The 22,644-nt window shown below is 33.1% G+C and overlaps 2 protein-coding genes across 17 annotated transcripts in view; both read right to left on the reverse strand.

Moving 5' to 3' along the window:
* cep152 (centrosomal protein 152) overlaps window positions 1-14,612 on the reverse strand; it is a 47,986-nt gene extending 33,374 nt beyond the window's left edge. For 6 of the 12 annotated variants that reach the window (XM_087312517.1, XM_087312516.1, XM_087312511.1 and 3 more), the window contains exons 1-7: window positions 14,351-14,612; window positions 13,757-13,851; window positions 7,723-7,832; window positions 6,889-6,946; window positions 4,855-5,181; window positions 4,598-4,760; window positions 1,262-1,402 (exon numbers count right to left, since the gene is read on the reverse strand). In XM_087312517.1, the coding sequence (XP_087168643.1) occupies window positions 1,262-1,402; window positions 4,598-4,760; window positions 4,855-5,181; window positions 6,889-6,946; window positions 7,723-7,832; window positions 13,757-13,843 (886 nt within the window). In that variant the 5' untranslated portion in view covers window positions 13,844-13,851; window positions 14,351-14,612. Of the gene's footprint in view, window positions 1-1,261; window positions 1,403-4,597; window positions 4,761-4,854; window positions 5,182-6,888; window positions 6,947-7,722; window positions 7,833-8,948; window positions 9,422-13,756; window positions 13,852-14,350 lie in introns of those variants that run through there. The other 6 variants (XM_087312519.1, XM_087312518.1, XM_087312515.1 and 3 more) reach the window with 1 other exon arrangement.
* cops2 (COP9 signalosome subunit 2) overlaps window positions 1-22,644 on the reverse strand; it is a 218,010-nt gene that overhangs the window by 184,811 nt on the left and 10,555 nt on the right. For 2 of the 5 annotated variants that reach the window (XR_015525630.1, XM_087310626.1), the window contains exons 9-13: window positions 20,751-20,803; window positions 20,479-20,576; window positions 20,277-20,359; window positions 20,124-20,182; window positions 17,353-18,109 (exon numbers count right to left, since the gene is read on the reverse strand). The exons of 2 other annotated variants lie outside the window; for them this stretch is intronic. Coding sequence is in view for 2 of the 3 variants with exons in the window: in XM_087310626.1 (XP_087166752.1) it covers window positions 17,965-18,109; window positions 20,124-20,182; window positions 20,277-20,359; window positions 20,479-20,576; window positions 20,751-20,803 (438 nt within the window). In the remaining variant the exon portion in view is untranslated. 5 annotated transcript variants of the gene reach the window in all.

Consider the following 22,644-nt stretch of genomic DNA (forward strand, 5'->3'; position numbering starts at 1 on the left):
ATTTTTGTGCTCAAACAGTACACACACACCAAATTTAGGACATTCAGAAAAACCCTTTTTTTGTTTCATTCATCATCTTTTTATTGTTTTAACCTAGTGCTGAATTTAGTTGATTAACTGTTGTGCTAACAAATTGAAAACCGACAATAAGCAAATATAACAACACAAGTATAAAATAAATCACAGTCCAAAGTGGTGTAGAGAAAAAGTTCAAAAGGATAAATAGTTTAAAGTATGAAAAATGGTGTGAAAAGACTACCCAAATTTCACTCTATAGCCACCAAAAGAGTAAAATAAACACCCCTGCAGTGTAAGAACATACAAAAAAAAAACTAATAAAAGTGATAAATGTACAAAAAAAAAAAAAACAACTGCCAGATTTCTCTTTTTCTAGCAAAACTCATTTTTGATGACATGCAAAAATACTCTTTTGGATGAATAAATACTAAATAATACATTTAAACTTATTTATATATATATATATATATATATATATATATATATATATATATATATATATATATATATTAATATTTTGTGAATTTATATACCAATTTATATACCAATGTTATGTCAATTAGCATTTTTTTACTGTATGTTTTGTCATATATGTTATGTCTTTTATATTACATAAAACATAATTTATTTATATATGCACATATATACGTGTATGTATGTGTGCCTGTATGTATATGTATAACATTATACAGTATTTGAACATAACAGTGAAATAATAAATACAAAGAGACATGTGCCTAAACAAATAAAACATAAATAATTATTACCTAAAACTGAATATTTATTCAAGTAAAACGCATATTTTTCAGAGGAACACTGATGCAGATCTCCATGCATTAGGATTGCTTTATGAAGTCATGTGGTAAAAATGATTTTCATTGTTTTTATATTAATAATGCCAATTTTTATATTGTATGTCCTTACAGATTTCATGTAAAGACATTCAAATATGAATATGTAATATTAAATATATTATTTGCATTTGATTTAGCTGTAGTTGATGAAAAAAAATAATTAACAACATATATTAAGTAATAAAATAGTAAAAAAACATTGAAGTAATGTACCATTCAACTATTTTTATCTTGAAAATATTATGAAAAGTTATGACCCATTAACATAAAATGGGACAAAAAATATTTAAAACAACTAAATATAATACATTTGTAACCGTTTTTCACACAGATTTTTAATGCAACTGGTTAAAGTTAGTTTAAATCCTTGTTAAAGTGGTTAATCTGACCTTTGACGATGGCGAACTGATGCTCCACATATCTCATCCTCCTCCGGCAGTCCTCCAGTTTCTGCTCCAGCTCGTCGATCTGTCTGGATTGAGCTTGCTTTAAAATCTGTAGCTGCGCCAGCTGCTGACCATCTGCTGTATCTGAACGACATTCACACAACACGCTTCAGTCTCCTCAAACATCATTCAAGAGGACAAGTAAGAGCATTTAAGCAATAAGCAGCATTTTATCACCAGCGTCTGAACAGCTTGCAATGACTTTCAAACTTCCAGAACTTCCTAGTTTCTCTATGAAAGACTTTCTTTAAGGAAAATAAAGGATGTGACGCTTTCAAGCATCTCAAGAGCTTCACTTTCAAGTACACGAACAACTAATTTATAGTGCTTATTTATATTATTAATAAAAGCAGTCAATTCAGTACATAAGCTAATGTTAACAAGCACAATTTTGGGGTCAGCAGGGGGCGCTCAGCCTGCAGTCTGTGTGAGTTCTAACGCCCCAGTATAGTGAAGGGGACTCTATACTGCTCAGTGAGAGCCGTATTTCGGATGAGATGTTACACGATGAACAGCAGCTACGCTAATTATTCTCTTTATTCTCTATTTTTCACCTGGGGATACTCATCCCGAGGTCCTCAGATTATGCGGAGTCACTAATTGGATCCAAGACCAGCGACGTGATGATCCCAAGGATTCCATATGCGGGACCAGGCCATATCCTGAGCTGCTGCTGCGCTGATGGTCGTAGGGAGTTGAGATCATGAGTCTGATTCCAGCGACGCTCCAGGGACAGACGAGTCTTCGCTGAGGCCATCTTCCAGCCTAAACCACGGCGAATGAAGCTCTGCACAAGACTTTTGGCCAGCGGAGAAATTAAAATGGTCGTGCCCAACTGAGTCTGGTTCCCTCAAGGTTTTTTTTCTTCACTCCCATCAGGTGAAGTTTTTTTTCCCTCTCCGCTGTCGCCACTGCCTCGCATTGTTCAGGATTGGTAGAGCTACGCATCGATGAATTTGCTCTTCAGTGTTTGAACTCTCAGTAATGATTAAATCACACTGAACTGAGCTAAACTGAACTGAACTGAAACACTAAAACCTGAACCACACTGTTCCAGTTACTATGACCATTTATGTGAAGCTGCTTTGACACAATCTACATTGTAAAAGCGCTATACAAATAAAGCTGAATTGAATTGAATGTTAAACCTATGTCCTGACTCTTGGTGGTCGTTAAAAATCCCTTTGAAAAAGAGTAGGGGTTTCACCCTGGCATCCTGGCCAAATTTGCTCACTATCCTCCATCCATCATGGCCCCCTAATCATCCCCATATCATAATTGGCTTTATCACTCTGTCTACTCTGCACCAATCAGCTTGCGTGTGGTGTGCGATCTGGCACAATATGGCTGCCTTCGCATCATCCAGGTGGATGCTGCACACTAGTGGTAAATGAGGAGATTCCCCTCAATGTGTAAAGCACTAGAAAAGCACTATATAATGTAAGGAATTATTATTATTAGTTTTGGATTTTAATAATGCATTAGTAAATGCTGAAATTAACATTACTTACAATTATTAAATGCTGTACAAGCAATTTCATTCTTAGTTCATGTTAGTAAATACATTAACGGTGCAGTGTGTAAGTTTGACACCCAGTGGTTGAACTAGGTATTGCACTCGTGGATCAAAACACATTTTCACTCGGCTCCTCCTCTGACAAATCAAAGCAAGCACAGGTTGCCAGATTGGCGTGAGTGTGCCTGACTATCGAGCCTAAATGCTGATTTAACGTTGATTTAAACAGCATTTAAAATAAAAGCAACGACACACGATAGAGGAAATATTTTCCATACTGAAAGAAGTTTTTATCCTAACCAACACCTGAAATTATATTAGAAATTACTTGGTGAACAAAAGGATAAGCTGACAATGCTCACCTTTGGTACACCTCATGTGCTTTATTCATTGTTAAATGCTAATGATGCGCGTTTTAATGCCATTTTACATGACATTTATTGCCATACTACTGAACGCAGCAGTAGATCTCCTCAGATCTTGAAAACAAAATAAACCGTTTGAAGTTTAGAACTGTGACTCAAAATCAACATAGGAATTCAGCATGTACATTTGATAATGTTAAATAGGTTTAATATGTATTAATTAGATTATAAACCTTACCACTGCACTATTCTGTGCTTCTGAATGACTGTATTTAAATTTCGGTTGTGTTTCGTCTGCTGCAAACAGCCAAATTGCTTATTACTGCAAATCTTGTCACGTAGCGTGTTGTTAGGACACGAGGTAGCAATGTAACCTGCTCACCTAATGTTTATGTTCGTAATGTTGATATAATTTGCTAATAATAACCTCATGGGGAACTCTGAATCTGTGTCTCATTTCGGAGTAAGCTACTGTCCACCGGAGGTCGCATTTTCGGTTGCGGACTCCTGCTTTGAGAGCCTTCATGACTGAATGAAGTATGCGGTTGTCCACCAAGGCAACCCGGGGTGCTGAAATATAATTGGCTAAAGTGGCAGTGGGTGGGTTAAAATAACCAAAACAAAGAAAGACGTTCCGGCACGTAAAGCACATTTTCAAAGCAGAATATTTGACTTAGAATGTTCACTGAGCATGATTCTTCTCTGCTAACATATTATGGTATTTGTATACTTTAAAAGGTTAGAAAACTTACATACAGCACCTTTAACTATTGAGTCCTTATTGTAAAGTTGTAAAGTTTATTCAAAATGCAGCCTTGGTGCCCATGGTTTTTCACAATTTATTTGAACATCAAAGCATTTTAGTATTAGAATAATAATAATAATAATAAAAATTATAATAATAATAATAAAACAATAATTATATTAACAAATAATAGTGAAACATTTTTAGAAAAATTATACTAATAATAATAATAATAATAACAACAACGACATTAATAATAAAGCAATAATTCAAATAATAAATAATAATTAAAATAAATGAATAAAAAATAATAGTAATAATAAAACAATAATTATATTAATAAAGAATAGTGATTTTTTTAAATAAAATAATAATACGAATAACAACATTAATAATAAAACAATTATAGTAATAAATAGTAGTGAAAATAATAACAATAATAATAATAATAATTATTATTATTATATATTATTATTATTAAATAAGTTTTACAGGAAAATATTATTGGTTTTCTGCTTAAATCTTTTTTTAAGCACGAACACACACACACACACACTGAGAGTAATCAAATAATAATAATAATAATAATAATAATAATAATAATAATCTACCCTATTTTAAATTTTGAACAGAGCAACATAAAGGTATCATACTCTGTGTCGAGTCCAGGAAGTCCCTCTGAAGCTGATCAAAGCGGCCATTCTGATTGTTCACTTGAGGATTGAACATCTTGGGCTGGTTTGAAGGTTGATGTGGCTGGTAAGTGGCCTTAAAGTGGTCAGTTGGTTTGTTCACAGCTGCTCCATTATTAAAAACCTTCAAAAAAAAAAAAAAAAAAAAAGGTGCCAAATTATTAAACAGACACACATTTCAAATAAAAAAAAAGTCAGGATCATCTCCAGACGTTCACCTGAATGTGGTTTGTGATGCTGATCTGCTCTCCATGACCCTGGGCCTCTTCTTCATGATAGCCTGGCTGATGCTGAAGAGCATTATGGGGGAATGAGCTCTGCTCTTCAGTGGAGAAGTCATTGGCGTGAGACCCATCCGTCCCTGCAGATGAGTGTGCGTAGTCTCCACTGTGGTACTGGTAGCTCTGGTCATTATGTGGGTCCCAGGCTGAGGGTGCATTCTCTGTCCCGGGCTGGAGGTGATGAGGGTGAGTGTTTGCCTGAGACGTGTGACTCCTATAGCTGTAGTCCTCATGATAAGAGCCTTCAGCGTACTCCTCATAGTGCTGCAAGCGCATGCAAGACAAATGAGTAAGAGCAAGAAAAACACGAGTGAATGCTGTTTTAAATGCATCAGCCTATAAGCCCATTTTAATTCTTTCAGTAGATATGTTTCTATGCACATCTTGGGATATCTTGTAAGGGCTGGAACACACCAAGCTGATGGCAAACAACTAGCACCAATGAAACACAACTGTGTCGTCGCCTCATGCTGGCTGTGCTTGAACACATCAAATAGACAAAAGCTGACTGAAACAAGAGCAGAGTTCTGTGCCTGTTATTTCATACAAAACGAGAATCCGGAACTTCCCAAGTGGGCATGCAAAGAGTTAAAGCAGTACTTCAGTGCTTCCCACACAGACTTTACCACACAGGGCCGCCCAGGTATATTAACGGCCGCCCAAGTATATTTAGGAACACCATTTTTTAAAACAATTATTTTCATCTATTACTTAATATGCTTAACGGTGGTGGATTAATGGTTTTATACAACAACATGATTAAACTCCGGCACAATTTAAACACAATTATTAAGTAAATTAAGTGCAATAAACAAACCTTCAATATTGTGAGAGCTTTTCAGAAATATCAAAGTCTACAATCAAGAAGACTCAAGAGTCTGTGTTTCTAAACATCCTGAACACACGATAACACAACAGCATTTGTTATTGTGTGAGCTGCCTATATACTTTTTTTTTTGTTTAATTTTAAGATGCATGTAAAAGAAATCTGGCACAAAATAGTACACACACACACACACAAACACACACATATATACACAATTCTGTGCAAATGTCAACCTTGCCATGACAAAATTAAGTTTTCACCAAAATACGGAATCTGTTTCTGGGTTTTTTGTGTAAGCAAGTATTTTACAGTACTTTAGAAATACTCAAAAATGCATCTGTCAATGTTTTCATTCTCTTTGATTTACCAAAGTCACACAAGTGGCAATTTTACATCTGTCACATCCATAACGGAGAAATGTCACATCCAAAATGACACTTTTTTCCTCATAAACGAGAAAATATTAAATTCAATAAAATCAATCATTTTTGCTCTATAGCGAGTTAACTCTTATTCTTTTGATTATTATTGTTTCTTTTGGGTTGTGCATTTTAGTTCACAGAATTTCTACAATGTATGTTGTGTACTGTAATCCCGCAGACTTTTTTTGTCACATCCATAACGCATGTTTATTTTCCTCATTTAAAGTGCAAAACATGTTTACAGATTGATATTTTGCTGGTCTCTTAACTTTGTGGTCAGTTGTTCAGGAAAATATAAACAAAAGTTTCAATATAATGTTAACATATACTTTCTATGCGAATTTATGTTTTGAGTTTTTACTGCAAATGTCGCATCCATAACGCATATATATATATATATATATATATAATTTTATATCAATATGTGTGTGTATATATATATATATATATATATATATATATATATATATATATATATATATATATATATATATATATATATATATATATATATATATATATATATATATATATAGAAATGTAACATTTGTTTCTCAGAAAAAGGCAATTTGCTCTCAGAAACACATGGGATAGAATCGGTTAATTATTGAAAAACTCTTTATGCAATATTTTCTAAGTAAATTTGTAACTTTTAATGAAAACGGGACTAATGATTTAATTAAACAGGCTGTTTTTTGTTATATCTGAAACTAATAAACTTACTTCCTCATGGGAAGGTCTTGAATGCTCCCACTGCGGCACATTCCAGGCCTGTTGTGGTCTGAAAGACAAGCACATTTATGACTGTTTTAAAACATGTACTTCAGGTCAGTCTTCAAGGGATTAATCACATTCAAAATAAAAGCTTGTATTCGTATGTATACTTGTATACTCGCTGTGTATAAATATTGTGTGTATATAAATAAAAACAAATTCACATATTTTTAGATTTATTTGCCTTTAATATATATTTAATTAGAATTATTAATAAGCGTTTTCTCACAAATATACTGTACATTTCTGCATTTATATTTATACACACAGTGCTCAGCATATATAAGTACACCCCTCACAAATGTCTCTTTTAAATTCATATTTTTAATAAGAAGCAATACAATTTAATATGTGTGCATATACATTAGATTTGTTAGTACTGAAGCCAAATCTGAAGCTAATCTAACAAAATACCTTATGATAACGGTCCAAAAACTAGTCCACCCAAATGTATATGTTATAGAAAAATTATAAATACAAATTTTAAAAAGAGAAGAAAAAAAAATCAAGAGAAGCAAAAAAGTAAAATTTTGTAGAAATTTTGTAGGTTGTAATTTTTTAATTTTTGCATTATTTTGCTTAAATTTAATTGTGCTATCTGTCAATTTCTATACTAAAATATAGACTAAAATATTACTTGCAAAATAAAAATGATAAAAATATATTTTTCAAAATGGGGTGTACTCAATTATGCTGAGAACTATATATATATAAAAGATATATATATATATCTTTTATAATCTTTTATTTTGGATGAGATTAATCGCGAATGTGTTTTCGTACCTGTTGTTGTCTTCTGGATGACTGCAGGTGGAGTGGTTGAGCTCTGGAGAGGAGCAGTCAGCACTGTCATCCAGCATATCATCAGGGAGATCCGTCAGGAGCTTGTGGAGCTAAACCAACAAACAAACAAACAAACAAACAAACAAACAAACAAACAAACAAACAAACAAACGTCAATCAATTAATCAGTCATTCAAGGCTACAGCCACGCAAAATGAGGTGCTTTTTACTCCCCAGCTGGCCTGTGCAGACTTTTACAAGGGGGAATTTTAGATTAAATTAATCATAAGTTTATTGTAATAATGATAAAACTATGAAGTGTCTTTGAATATTAAACCACAAAACATTCACCACCTGACAACTGTTTTAATATTAACTATATATGATCTGTGAAAAGAATAGATGAAACATCAAGCGCTATGAATACTTTCTGGATGCAATTTAATGTGTACACTTGTGTTAGTTTGTATTGCTTCAATTCAAGTCACTTTACATGTTTAATTGTATTAAATATTTTCACCCTCTGTCTATGTTACACACTTTTAATAGCCTTATCATTAGACAAACTTAAAATATATATATATATTTAATTCACAAATTAATAACTTTTGGTAGCCTCAGTTAATAAAAACTGTATACAAACACAACACAAACACAGAGAATACACAAATAAATGAAGTAAATGACGTTAAAACAGCATTAATCATTCATAATCATCAAAAATAGCATAATATATTTAATAAACCATATCTATATATCCTCAAAATAATACATGTTTGTCAAACTACTTATTTAAAATGAGCTAAAACAAAATTCTTGAGGGTTTTTTGTGACAACTTAATTGTTTTATGTTCATTCCACTTAAATTTGCAAGATAAAAAAAGATAAAGTTAAGCTGTCCCAACACAAATTGATAGTGTGGAACCCAGCATTTATTTTACAGTGTCTGGTTAACATCTGAATGTAAATGCTAAGCAGATTTCTCTTTACATTATACAGTTTACAGAGAAACTATGAGAAATGAATCAAGCATGTGCGAGCAACCGATTCACTGCAGGGCCCGTAGCAACCGTTTACAAAAACACACACACCCGCCCGGTTACAGCCATGCTGAACTCTCGCACCAACACATGGCCTGCAGGCTTCTTAAAGGAGCCCAGAACACATCTACTTTACCCAAGTATAATACACAGCAGACGTGACAGCTCAGTATCAGTCAAACTCACCCTCCATAACTCCCGCTTGATGACTCGCACATCCTCGGAGATCACACTTTCCCGCATTTACACTCCTAAAAGAGTTACAGCAGGAGCGTTTGCACTCAATAACATACTGAAGGACTATTGTGTGAATACTGGATTGCAGCAGAGTGAGTCATATGAATAACTCGAGAAAAAAGAAAGCGAGGAACTATGCTGTGCTCGTTTGTCCTGACTAAGGTCGGCCCATTGTGGGGGTCAGAATATACGTTTCAGTTAACTGGAGCAGAAACATTCCTCCTCTGATGGAAAAGAAAACACAAACAGCCGGTGTGCAAAAAATTGATGGTGCATGTGATGCGCACATCGATATTTACTGCATATGATTATTTTCTGAGCGTAGTCCCGAAACGGTCTTCAGTTTATACCTCCAATCAGAGTAAATGTTTGCTCTGAGATAAACTGGTGTGAGTTGTCTCTCAGTAATAAGCGCTGAGCGTTCAAGGCAGTGGAAACACAGGCTATATGAGAGAGCAAACACACCTGACCGCATTGCACATGCACCAATAGCAGCAAACGTTCATTCATGCTGCCGATGGCTGTCGGGAGAGTCAAAACAAATGCTTCTGATTGGACAAGATCTGCCTTTTAAAAAGAAACACTGTAGCTGCTTTTGACCAGGAACAGAATTTTTAAGTCAGATTAATAACAATGAGAAAGTCAGATTTATTTGGGGTCGACTCCCTGATTTTTGTTAATCCCAATAGGACTTTCATGGGAAATATAAAGGATAAATGCTAAATAAATAAACATGGTGACTTGGGTACATCACAAATTCTGTCATGAATTAAAACAAGAAATGCGCTGCTTTTTCTCCCCATGTAGAGTATTTTATTACAAACACAATGTAAACATGGGCCGGAAGAAGATTCTGATGTTATGATAACCTTGGATAAAAATATCACGGTTTAACGGTATTGTGACTACTTCTCTAAAATTGATTCTTTTTAAATTTCAGGGTAAAAAACTAAAACTTTTTTTCCCATTGAACGCTTTATTTTAATTTGGGAAGGGATGCACTGATATGGATTTTTTGGCCGATATCGATAACTGAACTTTATAACTATATTAGATTACAAACAATCCAACAAGTTGTTTAGCATGTGTGCATCGCTGATGTTATGTTTAGACATGTAACATTTTTTCCTGAGGCAATTTAAAGCAAAATACACAATGACACTCTATCAAACATATCTACAATAAGGAACATGGTATCTTACTGAGTAATTAACGCACAACAATACCACATGAATAAAGGACAGACTTTTAAGGAATAAACAATGTAAGGAGAGCTCCATTATAGTGCACAGGACAAGTCTGAACACGTTCCGCCCACGCATGCGCGAGGCAGGCAGTTCTGTACAATTACGTAATTTATCTGCTAATTTAGACATCGGTTCGATATTGATAGTCTTATAAATAGCATTTATCGACCGATAACGATATGGTCGTCAATATATCATGCATCCCTTGGAAAACATTTATAATATTTTGGAGCAGTAAACATGTCAGGCTAAATAACTGAAATTAATTATTGACCTCTGCTGTCTTCGTTAGTTTCAAAAACACTGTTTTTTTACCATTTTAAAACAGTTTATTTGGAGATCTTTTCTGCTGGAGATACTGTTGTCCTTAAAAACTAAAAAAAAATGTCAATGAAAAATCTAACTCGTACCTTAGGAACGGTATGTCGTTTTTAAATCCTTGACTTTTCCAACCCGCGGTATACCTTGAACGCGGTCTATTAGGGTTGCACAATTTCGGAAAACCTGACATTGCAATATTTTGTTTTTCTGCAATATTAATTGTGATAAGCATGCAATTTAACAAGATGACTTGTGTAACTTTTTGGATAATATGTTTAGGAAGCTACAGTTGATTCGCCCTTTTGTGATTTTTTTTTCTTTTTCAAATATATTTCCCAAATGATGTTTAACAGAGCAAAAAACCCTTCACAGTATTTCCTATAATATTTTTTCTTCAGGAGAAACTCTTATTTGTTTTGTTTTTTTTTTTCGGCTAGAATAAAGGAAGATAATAAAGAAATGTGGTGACTTTAGTTTATTACAAATGTCTTTTAAAAATTAAACAAAAAATGCACTGCTTTTCCTCAGAGTCTTGTATTAAACAACACAATGTCTATTAGGCTTTAGAAAAAAAACTGACATTGCAATATTTAGCTTTTCTGCTATATATACAGTTGAAGTCAGAATTTTTAGCCCCCCCTTCAACTTTTTCTTTTTTAAATATTTCCCAAATTATGTTAAACAGAGCAAGGAAATTTACACAGTATGTCTGATAATATATTTACTTATGGAGAAAGTTGTATCTGTTTTAATTTCAGCTATAATAAAAGCCGTTCTTAATTTTTTAAACAACATTTTAAAGAACAGAAACAATAGCCCCTTTAAGCTATTTTTTTCCAATAGTCCACAGATCAAACCATAATTATACAATAACTTGCCTAATTACCCTAACCTGCCTAGTTAACCTAAATAACCTAGTTAAGCCTTTAAATGTCACTTTAAGCTGTATAGAAGTGTCTTGAAAAATATCTAGTCAAATATTATTTACTGTCATCATGACAAAGATAAAATAAATCAGTTATTAGAAATAAGTTATTAAAACAATTATGTTTAGAAATGTGCTGAAAAAATATAGTCTGTTAAATCTAATTAGATTTGCATTGTAAACATTAAATAAAAAGTAAAAAATGTATATATTTTTTTATTTTATTAATTCATATATTAAGTTCTTAGTTATGATACTCCCAAAATAATTCCACAACAATCAGCATTTTTTTTTTTTAATTATAAAATTCTCAACAGAAATAGCAAAAAATGTCTGCAGATTCAGTCTGGCCTAAGCATAACACCCATAAATAGGTGTCTTTACATTTCCATTTTGGAACTTTTAGAACTGCCGTTTTTTTAATTACTTATTTACGTCAGGTAATGGGGTGTCAAGTCATCTTCAGGATGGTTCAAGTCTTACTTTTCTCCTGACAAAAAATTATAAAGAGATATTTATATAGCAGTTGATAGCCAGATTGCATTATAAGGGGTGATCAACTGAGGTGATATATATATTTAAGTGTTTACCCAGCACCAGTGGTGTAAAGTAACTCATTACAAATACTCAAATATTGTAATTGAGTAGTTTTTCTCACGAATTGTAATTTATTAAGTAGTTTTATAAATGTGAACTTTTACTTTCCCTTGAGTACATTTTTAATGCTGTATTGGTACTTTTACTCCACTACTATTCTTCAACCTGCAGTCACTACTTTATCTTTCTTGCCTATGGAGATTAGAAAAATCCGTTCTGCGATTCCTGACCAATCAAAAGTAAATCGCATCATATTGAACAACCTCAAGACATGTGCGATTTATAAATGCAGCAAACTGTTTGGAAGCATTAAAAGTGTCCAAGAAGACGTCTAAAATCTTTACATGCATTAAGACTGTTTAGATGCATGTCACTGATGAAAGGATAATGGATGTTTACTGTATGACGACCAAAAGTTGCCTTAAACACCCAGCAGACACAAGACGTCAACATGACATCAAATAGGCGTTGTACCTCAACGTCATGGGGACGTTGCATTTTGTTTGAAAATTAAAATCAAGTTGACATCAGAATTTAACTTCAGGCCGACGTCCGTGTCCAACATCAAACCTAAAAATCAACCGAATATCAACGTCTGATGATGTTATAGCTTGTCGTTGTGTGGACGTTTCCACTATGACGTCTATCAGACGTTGAATTTTGGTTGCCATACCTGACGAATAAATGTCAGTATTTGACGTCAATATGACGTTGGTTTAAAATCTTGGCTAGATGTTGGATCTAATAAAGTTAAAGCTTGATGATGTGTGGATGTTAGCAATATGACGTCTATCTGACATTGGATTTTGGTTGCCACACCTGACGAATAAATGTCAGTGTTTGATGTCAATATGACGTTGGTTTAAGACAGGGGTGTCTAAACTCGGTCCTGGAGGGCCGGTGTCCTGCAAAGTTTAATTCCAACCCCAACCAGATACACCTGGGCTAGCTAATCAAGCTCTTAGGCTTCTAGAAACATCCTTGCAGCAGTGTTGAAGCAAGTTGGAGATAAAATCTGCAGGACACCGGCCCTCCAGGACCGAGATTGGACACCCCTGGTTTAAGATGTTGGGTTGACGTTGGATTTTGGTCACTTTCCAGCACAACCTAAAATCAACCAAATATCAATGTCATTTGAAGTCGTTATTAGACATCAAAATAATGCTTAGACGCTGGCTAGACATTGAATTTTGGTCACCTGACATCACAACCTAAATCTAACCTAATATTAACGTCTTATGACGTTGTGTGCCTGCTGGGCAATAACTAAATGCACTACAGAATGTTACGTTTACACATCCACAAATTACATGTAAATCATCAGCTTTTTCACAGCGTAATACTCCCTACTCATTATGAGTACTTTTAAAAGGTCTATTTTTTACTCATATTTTGAGAAATGTTTTAAAAAGATAGTTACTCTACCTGCACTACATTTTTAGGCAGGTAATGCTACTTTTCTTACGCACGATTTTTCAGTACTCTTTACACCCCTGCCCTGCACTAATATGCAACATTTACACTTTGATTTACCCTGACAAAGCAAATATGAACTGTATATGAACTGTGTCCACTTATGAAGTGTAGCAGATGTGGTTTCACTACAGATGATGACAGATGTCAGTGTGATGTTTGTGAAACATGTGTTCAGTAAGTGGCCTCGATACCTCTTGTTCTCTGGCATAATCCTCCTGATCGTACTCCTCTTCCTCTTGCTGGGTCTGTAAAGCAGCGCTGTCGAAATCAATAGACATCCTGCAGACTTGAGAGAAGAAATGACACACTGAGACAGGAAATGACCGACAATCGCATCCGTTTAAACCTCATTTAACCAGACTCGCTGATAAACACAAAGCAACTGCAGTGTAAACATTAGACGGCATTATAAAACATTGCTAAGCAATATCGTTTCTCGGTAACCGGTTGTTAGAAGGGATACATCTGTGGCCGGAAGTTAACGATAATTATTTATATTATTTATAAACTTAACTATTACTTGTATTTTATTAACGTCAACCCCAACCCTCAACCTAATGTGAAAATTATTAGACTTGTAATGTTAGTGTTTAAAAAATTATGCTAAAGTTAACGTTATATTGATACGAGTATCCTCACCTGTATCCCATCTAGAGTTGACTTCACTTTAAGCAGCATAACACATTACTCGCACTTTTGAAGCAGTAAAACTAAACAATGTACCACTAGTTTATAAGCTAGTTAACTCAAACAAGACTAGTAACGTTATTATGTTGTCTGCTTACCTTTTAGTCAGTTATAAAGTCACCTGGGTTTTATATTAACACAGTAACGTAATCCAACATGAAGAGTTTGTATAAGGAACATTACAGTGCCTCTCCAGCTCAACAAGCGACAATACTAACATGAAATAACGATAAATAAAGCGTCCGCGGATGTTTGTTGAGTAGGAAAGTAGTTTTAAAAGCGATGTTGCAGGAAATGTGTTGATAACAGAGGGACCATTGAAACATGGCGCTCTAAACAGCGGCAAAACTCCAGGGTTCTGATTGGTTGAGGGGAGGGAGGACGTCATGTCAACGTTACAGCCAATGGTTACCTCAGATCACGTGTCAACCAAAACAATACGCCCTCTCGGCAGGAACTGAAATCGTTTTTCAACAATATAATCATATTAATAACCATAACATCGGATGACATCAAGTACAATAATAAACAAGGAAATAAAGACGTTTAAATACAAAGAAAATAAACAATACTACTAAAAAAAGGCAAAATTAACTTAATAATATTTACTGCCTTTATAAAGTTTCAGTTTTTACACTTTTTTTAACTATAAACATTTTGTAATGTAGTAATTAAACAATTTATGCCAAAGAAAATTTAGCAAATTGGGTAGTGATGACTATCGCCTGGCCTGGGGACGCCTCCCCCCGGGGGAAGTGTCTGGGGAGAGGGAAGTCTGGCCCTGGATAAGCGGATGAAAATGATGATAAAATATTATTTTATTATTATATTTTAATTTAAATTATATATTTTTTATAAATATAAAATATTTACCAATTAAAATAAATAAATAGCATATATGATATGTTATGTTTGTCATGAGAAAAGTAACAAATTATATCACACATGGAAAAATTAATGTTAAACTTGCATTTTAATGTAATAAAACGGATCAATCCGACCAAAACATTACCATGTGGATATTTGACAAAAAAGATGATCAATCGATTCAATATTTGAGTTGCAGAAGAAACAATTTTAATTAGGATAACCAAATTTAGACACATCTCCATTGTGGGGTAGATATTATTACACTTTTAAGTGTAGTTCTTTAACTTTGTTGGGAACACACACTGGCAGACTGGCCATCCGGCAATTCTGGCAAATGCCAGAAGGGCTGGACCATTTTTTAAATGTGGGCCGGTGTGCTATTTTTTAGGGTTTTTTTATATGTATGTATTGTTTTTACATGCAGCTTTTCTGTAGTGCATGTATGTGAATGTGTGTGTATAGGGGTTTCCCATTGATGGGTTGCAGCTTAGAGGGCATCCGCTGCGTAAAACATATGCTGGATATATTGGTGGTTCATTCCGCTGTGGCGATCCCAGATTAGTAAAGGGACTAAGCCGGAAAGAAAATGAATGAATGAAATGAAAAATGTATAAATTTGTCATAAATGGGTTGTTTTTGTTCCAGTCACACACACTAAATGTTTAAATATCTATTACATATGGCACTGCTTATATTATTTCACCATCTGTACACCAATAAAAGTAGTAAATGTCCGTGGATGGGGCTGTGTCGGTGTGGTAATGTGGGCTGGTGTGGCTACAGTGCCAGGGCTGATTTTTAGTCCCAGTCCGCCTCTGGGAACACAGAATTTGTTAGGTCCAAGAGCCAAGCTTTTTCCCCAATCAATATGATCTATTAGAGAATTCCAAAGAAAACGTCATTTCTTTTACTGAAACCCATTTCTTATATTTTTATCATTACATCTTAGGTCGTAAGTGCACATCGTCACCTTGGAATTATAAGGTTCTCTCTGCGTTCGGAGTGATTTTGAGATATTGAGCTTCAAAGTTTTTGCAATCCATATAGCGAACAGTATGTGTGTATCATTTGTTACTGCCTTAATCCTTCGTGGCATAGATTTAAGGTACTGGAAATATTCCTTCCAATATAGATTTTGGTCCATATTGACATGATAGTATCATGTAGTTGCTGCAGATTTGTCGGCTGCACATGCATGATGCCAATCTCCCATTCACCACATCCCAAAGGTGCTCTATTGGATTGAGAACTGGTGACTTTGGAGGCCATTTGAGTACAGTGAACTCATTGTCATGTTCAAGAAACCAGTCTGAGATGATACACGCTTTATGACATGGTGTGTTATCCTGCTGGAAGTAGCCATCAGAAGATGGGTGCAATGTGGTCATAAAGGGATGAACATGGTCAGCCACAATACTCAGGTAGGCTGTGGCGTTGACATGATGCTCAGTTGGAACTAAAAGTGTGCCAAGAAAACATCCCCCACACCATTACACCACCACCACCAGCTTGAACCATTGATACAAGGCAGGATGGATTCATGCTTTCATGTTGTTGAGGCCAAATTCTGACCCGACCATCCGAATGTGGCAGCAGAAATCGAGACTCATCAGAGCAGGCAACGTTTCTCCAATCCTCTATTTTCCAATTTTGGTGAGCCTGTGTGAATTGTAGCCTCAGCTTCCTGTTAGTTAACAGGAGTGGTACCCGGTGTGGTCTTCTGCTGCTGTAGCCCATCCGCCTTAAGGTGGGACGTGTTGTGTGTTCAGAGATGCTCTTCTGCAGACCTCGGTTGTAGCAAGTGGTACACCTGTACCTAATAAAGTGGCCAGTCAGTGTATATAGACAATCTTTTAATATTTGTCTGATGTATAAGCACCACATGCTCAAAATAAATTATTTATTAATATAATGAAATTATCTGCAATAGTATATTAAAATTGTTTTTGGTACAAGTAGTTCAATTAAATTGTTTATTTATTACTCAGAACTGTATGTAAAACTTCATTGCCAATAATGTTTGATTAGTCCACAACAACATAAGCTGATTATGCTGTGCATATTTTTTTTGCATCGTTCAGAATAAATCTGATATGCGTAATATTAGTTTATTATTAACTATATATATTTAATTATGGAGTGTTTTATTTTCTATTTTTCCAATCTAGTTTTAAAGAATCCAATTGCTCATCACACCTAAAAGCACAAACTATAACAGACACTTGTTGTATTTTTTCTGCTGAAGCAACAAATGCATCTTTATTTTACTGTTGAAAAGTGAAACAGAACAGCATTACGATTGAACATATCTGTAATGTTCAGTGAGAGAAAAATCGAGCAATGACCGCACTTTAGCTACTCCTGCGTACGCATGTAGCGCGGTGACATCAAAACCCATCAGCTGAGCTTTATGCGAACCAAATAAAACATGCTGACTCTGACAAGAGATAGTTCAACAAATAAAATGATTCATTTTCACAAACCCGTCCTCAATAAAGACAAACATTTGCCTTATCAATGTCTGCCAAGTGCCAATATGTGCAATTAAAGTAACTTTTATTTTCCAGGTAATGCAAACATATTCATATTAGAGACCTAACAATTCAGTAGAGCAGACATCCAGTGGGAACCTCCGCTTTTTTGTGTTAAGGACATTTAAAATGGACTACAGCTGTAAAAGTACAAACTAGCCAAACGACGCTCCCCCATCATGCGATTGTGTGATGGCAGGAGTAAAGGGCTTGAGAGTAAGTTAACGTCACTGACAGCCTGCGCTTGTCCGGTTGCCCGATGGGTGAGTTTGTTTGTTGTTGTTTTTCCCCCAGGATCTTCGGTGTCGAAATCAAGCCAGTTTGCTGACTATGGCCTGATTGAGAGAGTTCAGCTGATTGGTCCATTTGTCCAGAGCCGTGTATCGGGCTCCGCCTCTTTTCTGGTGATCGAGCTCCAACAGCTGATTGACTTGGTCAATTCTACCATTGATTGTGCTGAAAGAACGATGTATAATATTTAGCAAACGGGCAAATAAATAATAAATAAATACAAAAAAGGCAAATAATTAAGTAAATACAAATAAAATAAACAAGTAATTAAATAAAAAAAAATACAAAATATGCAAATAAAAAAGTAAATAAACAAGTACATAAATACAAAATAAATATGCATAAATTAAGTAAATAAGCAAGTAAATAAACCTGCAAGCAAATAAGTAAAAAAACATAAACAAGCAAATAGTTAAGTAAATACAAATAAATAAGCAAGTAAATGAACAAGTAATTAAAAATAAATATGCAAATAAGTAAATAAACATAAGTAAATGAATACAAAAATAAATAGGCATAAATTAAGTAAATAAACAAATAAAATAAACAAGCAAGGAAACAAGTAAAAAAAATACATAAATAAGCAAGTAATTAAGTAAATACAAAAACATGAATAAACAATTAAATTTAAAAAATATGCAAATAAGTAAATAAACATAAGTAAATAAATATGCATAAAGTAAATAAACAAATAAAGTAAATAAACAAGCAAGACAACAAATAAGTAAAAATATATATAAGCAAATAATTAAGTAAATACAATAAATGAACAAATAAACAAGTAAATAAAAATAAATATCCAAATAAGAAAATAAACAAGTAAATACAAAAATACATAAACAAATAAAGTAAATAAATAAGCAAGCAAACGAATAAGTAAAAAACATACAAAAGCAAATGATTAAGTAAATACAAGTAAAAATACACAAGTAAATAAATAAAACATAAATATGAAAATAAGTAAATAAACAAATAGATAAGCAAGTGAATAAATACAAAAATAAATATGCATACAAAAGTAAATAAGCAAGCAAATAAATAAGCAAGTAAACAAATAAGTAAATAAATACAAAAATAAGCAAATTATTGAGTAAATACAAGTAAAATAAGCAAGTAAATAAACAAGGAACTAAATAATTAAGCAAATAAATAAATAAAATTAAATATGCAAATAAATAGTAAATAAACAAGTAAATAAGTAAATACATAAAAAATAAATATGCAAATAAATAAAAACAAGTAAAAAATAAGTTAATAAATACGTAAATAAGTAAATAAATAAGCAAGTAAATAAGTAGGTAAATTAAATACATGAGTAAATAAGTAATTAATCAATTACTAAGTAAATAATCAAGTATATACAGTTGAAGTCAGAATTATTAGCCCCCCTGAATTATTAGCCCCCCTGAATTATTAGCCCCCCTGTTTATTTTTTACCCCATTTCTGTTTAACGGAGAGCAGATTTTTTTCAACACACTTCTAAACATAATAGTTTTAACAACTCATTTTTAATAACTGATTTATTTTATCTTTGCCTTGATGACAGCAAATCTCTCCGTTAAAAAGAAATTGGGGAAAAAAACGGGGGCTAATAATTCTGACTTCAACTGTACACAAAAGAGAAGAAAACTGAATTGAATGAGAAATTAGTTCATGAAAATATCGGGTATACATGCAGAGCGTCTCGGTGTACGTATATAATCCTGTATTTTATTGTTATTCAAACATTACCATAATTATCTATACTTTGTCCAACTAATGAATGTTAGAATTGTCCATCAAGATGACAACTGGTAAAAATAAAAATTCATTTGTTGAAAATGAAAGTATTTTGTGACCCTTCTCAAGTTAAAACATTGTTATGTCTGAAAGTGAATAGAAACATGTCTGAAAATATCTTCCATTTTAAGCTGATTTTAATTTCTAAAATGGTAAGAAATATCAATACTTGTATACAAAATAAAAATAAAAAAAACTATTGTTTTTTTTTTTTTCAACCATATAATTAACTAAATTAGTCAATTCAGAGAAAACCGAGAATATTCCAATCTCAATATTTGGCCATAACTACATGACATTGTCACTTCTTGTGGCGAAACACGTCTCAAAACTAGATTATTGTACAATATCAAACCTGTAATTATTAAACATGTTATCATTAAAAGGATTCAAACTTACTTGTCTAAAATACACTGCACAAGCAAGCTTTCCACATCTGCGACATCGATATTCAATTCCTAAAAACAAACAAACATTAAATGAAAAAACGTTTCAACCAATACAGCATTTTATATTCAAATATATTATAATAGCACAACATAATCAGTTTACCTTTGAAATAAATGGTATGTGTATCCTAGTGTAAGGCTTAATCAGTTTGATGAGCACTTGTGTTCTTATGTTTCTTAACAACTCTAAAGAGAAAGCAAAAACACATGTACTTTCTGACTCCACACATGCACTTTTCTGACTTATTTGAGTTTTGAATGAGATTATTGAGAAGTGTGTGTCCATTTCAGGCACCCGTACTGACCCTCAATGTGTTCTCTGATGAAGGGGTCGTCCATTATGTTGCTGTGATTCGTCTTGAGGATTTTCTCAAATTCTGTGATGTCATTGTTCTGGTAGGCACTAAAAATATGCAAATATCATTATTATTATTGTATTGTTATGATTTTAATCATATCAATAGTCAATTGATATGATTAATTAATTGTTAATTAATCATTAAATGGTTAATTAATCATTAAATTAATTTCTTCAGATTAAATACCAAGCTACAATAGAACAGGGGTGATACCTTACCTTACCAGGTTTGTCATTGCTAGAATTTCTGGGTCATTTTTGTAAGGTTTCGCCTAGTCATAGAACCACAGAAACACAATCAGTTTATTTAGTTACATTATAGATTTCAGACTAGGGATGCAACGATTATAGGTTTCAGGGTTATTATGCATTCATTGATTTTAAAACTACTAGTTTCTAAAATCACATGAAAACTCCTTATATTCATTAATTCATTCATTTTCTTGTCAGCTTAGTCCCTTTATTAATCCGGGGTCGCCACAGCGCAATTAACCGCCAACTTATCCAGCAAGTTTTTACACAGCGGATGCCCTTCCAGCTGCAACCCATCTGTGGGAAACAACTCCTTATATTTTGAAGTGTTATTTATTGTTGCTTAGTAACCAAATAATTCTGTACAACACAAAATAATAATTATGAACAAACAATAGTCCATTTCTCTTTGGACTTAATAATAAGTGAAAAAAGTTTCTGACATTTAAACAAGTAATAATTTTAAACTGAAAATCAATTTAAAAAATGACTAAATAAACAAATAAATAATTACTAAATAAACAAACAAACAAATAAATAATAAAGCAACTAAATAAATAAATAAACAAATAAATAAAAAAATAAATAATTACTAAATAAACAAACAAATATATAAATAATTACTAACTAAATAAATAATAAAGCAACTAAATAAATAAACAAATAAATAATTACTGAATAAACAAACAAATAAATAATAACTAACCAAAAAAATAAAGCAACTAAATAAATAAATAATTACTAAACAAACAAATAAACAAATAAATAAATAATAAAGCAAAAAATAAACAAATAAATAATAGCATATAAATGAATAAAAAAATGAATGAATAAACAAATAATAATAAATAAATAAACAAACAAACAAACAATATTTCAAATGTAAATCTATTATAAGTATTTTCCCATGTAAATGGAAGTATTTCCCTTTTAAAGATAACAAATGTAGTCAAAGACTGCTGGTAGTCTGTCTTAAAGGCACTTTCAACCATATTCAACCATATTACAAATATGCTAGTTATTATTATTTAGTATTTTTTTCCTTTATGGATACGAGTAGAAATGTGTATAAAAAGGCGCGAGTGTTTTGTTTGCGCATCCAAAAGATGCAAAATGTGACCGGCCCTTAGTTAATAGCATCAGCTATAGTTAAACCTTGTGTGCGTGTGTTAACCTCGGTGTACAAGCTCAGAACCTTAAACTAGCGCACAGTTGGCATAGCTTTTTTTGTTGCAGCAATTTTGTACCATGCCGCGGTGTTTAGAAGCCTTTACAATTAATTAACCTTGATGAATTAAATCGCAGTCAAATCGGTTAATCGTTGCATCCCTACTACAAACATTCACATTTCTGTAACCAGACTCATAAGGAATCAACAATTTTGTGCATTTCTGAGGAACAGAAGTTGCTAAATGGTAAAAGTATGTGCATATGAGGGCTGCACGATGTTGGAATAAAATGGAGATTGCAGTTTTCTGTGATATATATTGAAATATGAATTTTACAATTGCGCCACATGGCTTAAAAGGCTCTATTTGGAAAGATTCATTCATTTAAAAATACAATAAACAAATTACGAGCTAAGATAAAAACAAGAGAGCAAAGATACAAGCCAAATAAACAGTGCTTTGTGCTTTTCTAGAGAGTCTAACAATAATCAGGCACAGAAAATGAATAATCCAAGTGTAACATGACACTGCATAAAAAAACACAAACAACTGATTAACTTTAACTACAGGGGTTGGACAACGAAACTGAAACACTGGTCAATTTAGTGTTGGAGGTTTCATGGCTAAATTTGATCAGCCTGGTGGTCAGCCACAGCTGCTGCAACTCACTGCAGAATTAAATGTGCACCTTA

Source organism: Danio rerio, chromosome 25 (assembly GCF_052040795.2).
Source record: "Danio rerio strain M-AB ecotype USA chromosome 25, GRCz13ab, whole genome shotgun sequence".
Classification (NCBI taxonomy): domain Eukaryota; kingdom Metazoa; phylum Chordata; class Actinopteri; order Cypriniformes; family Danionidae; genus Danio; species Danio rerio.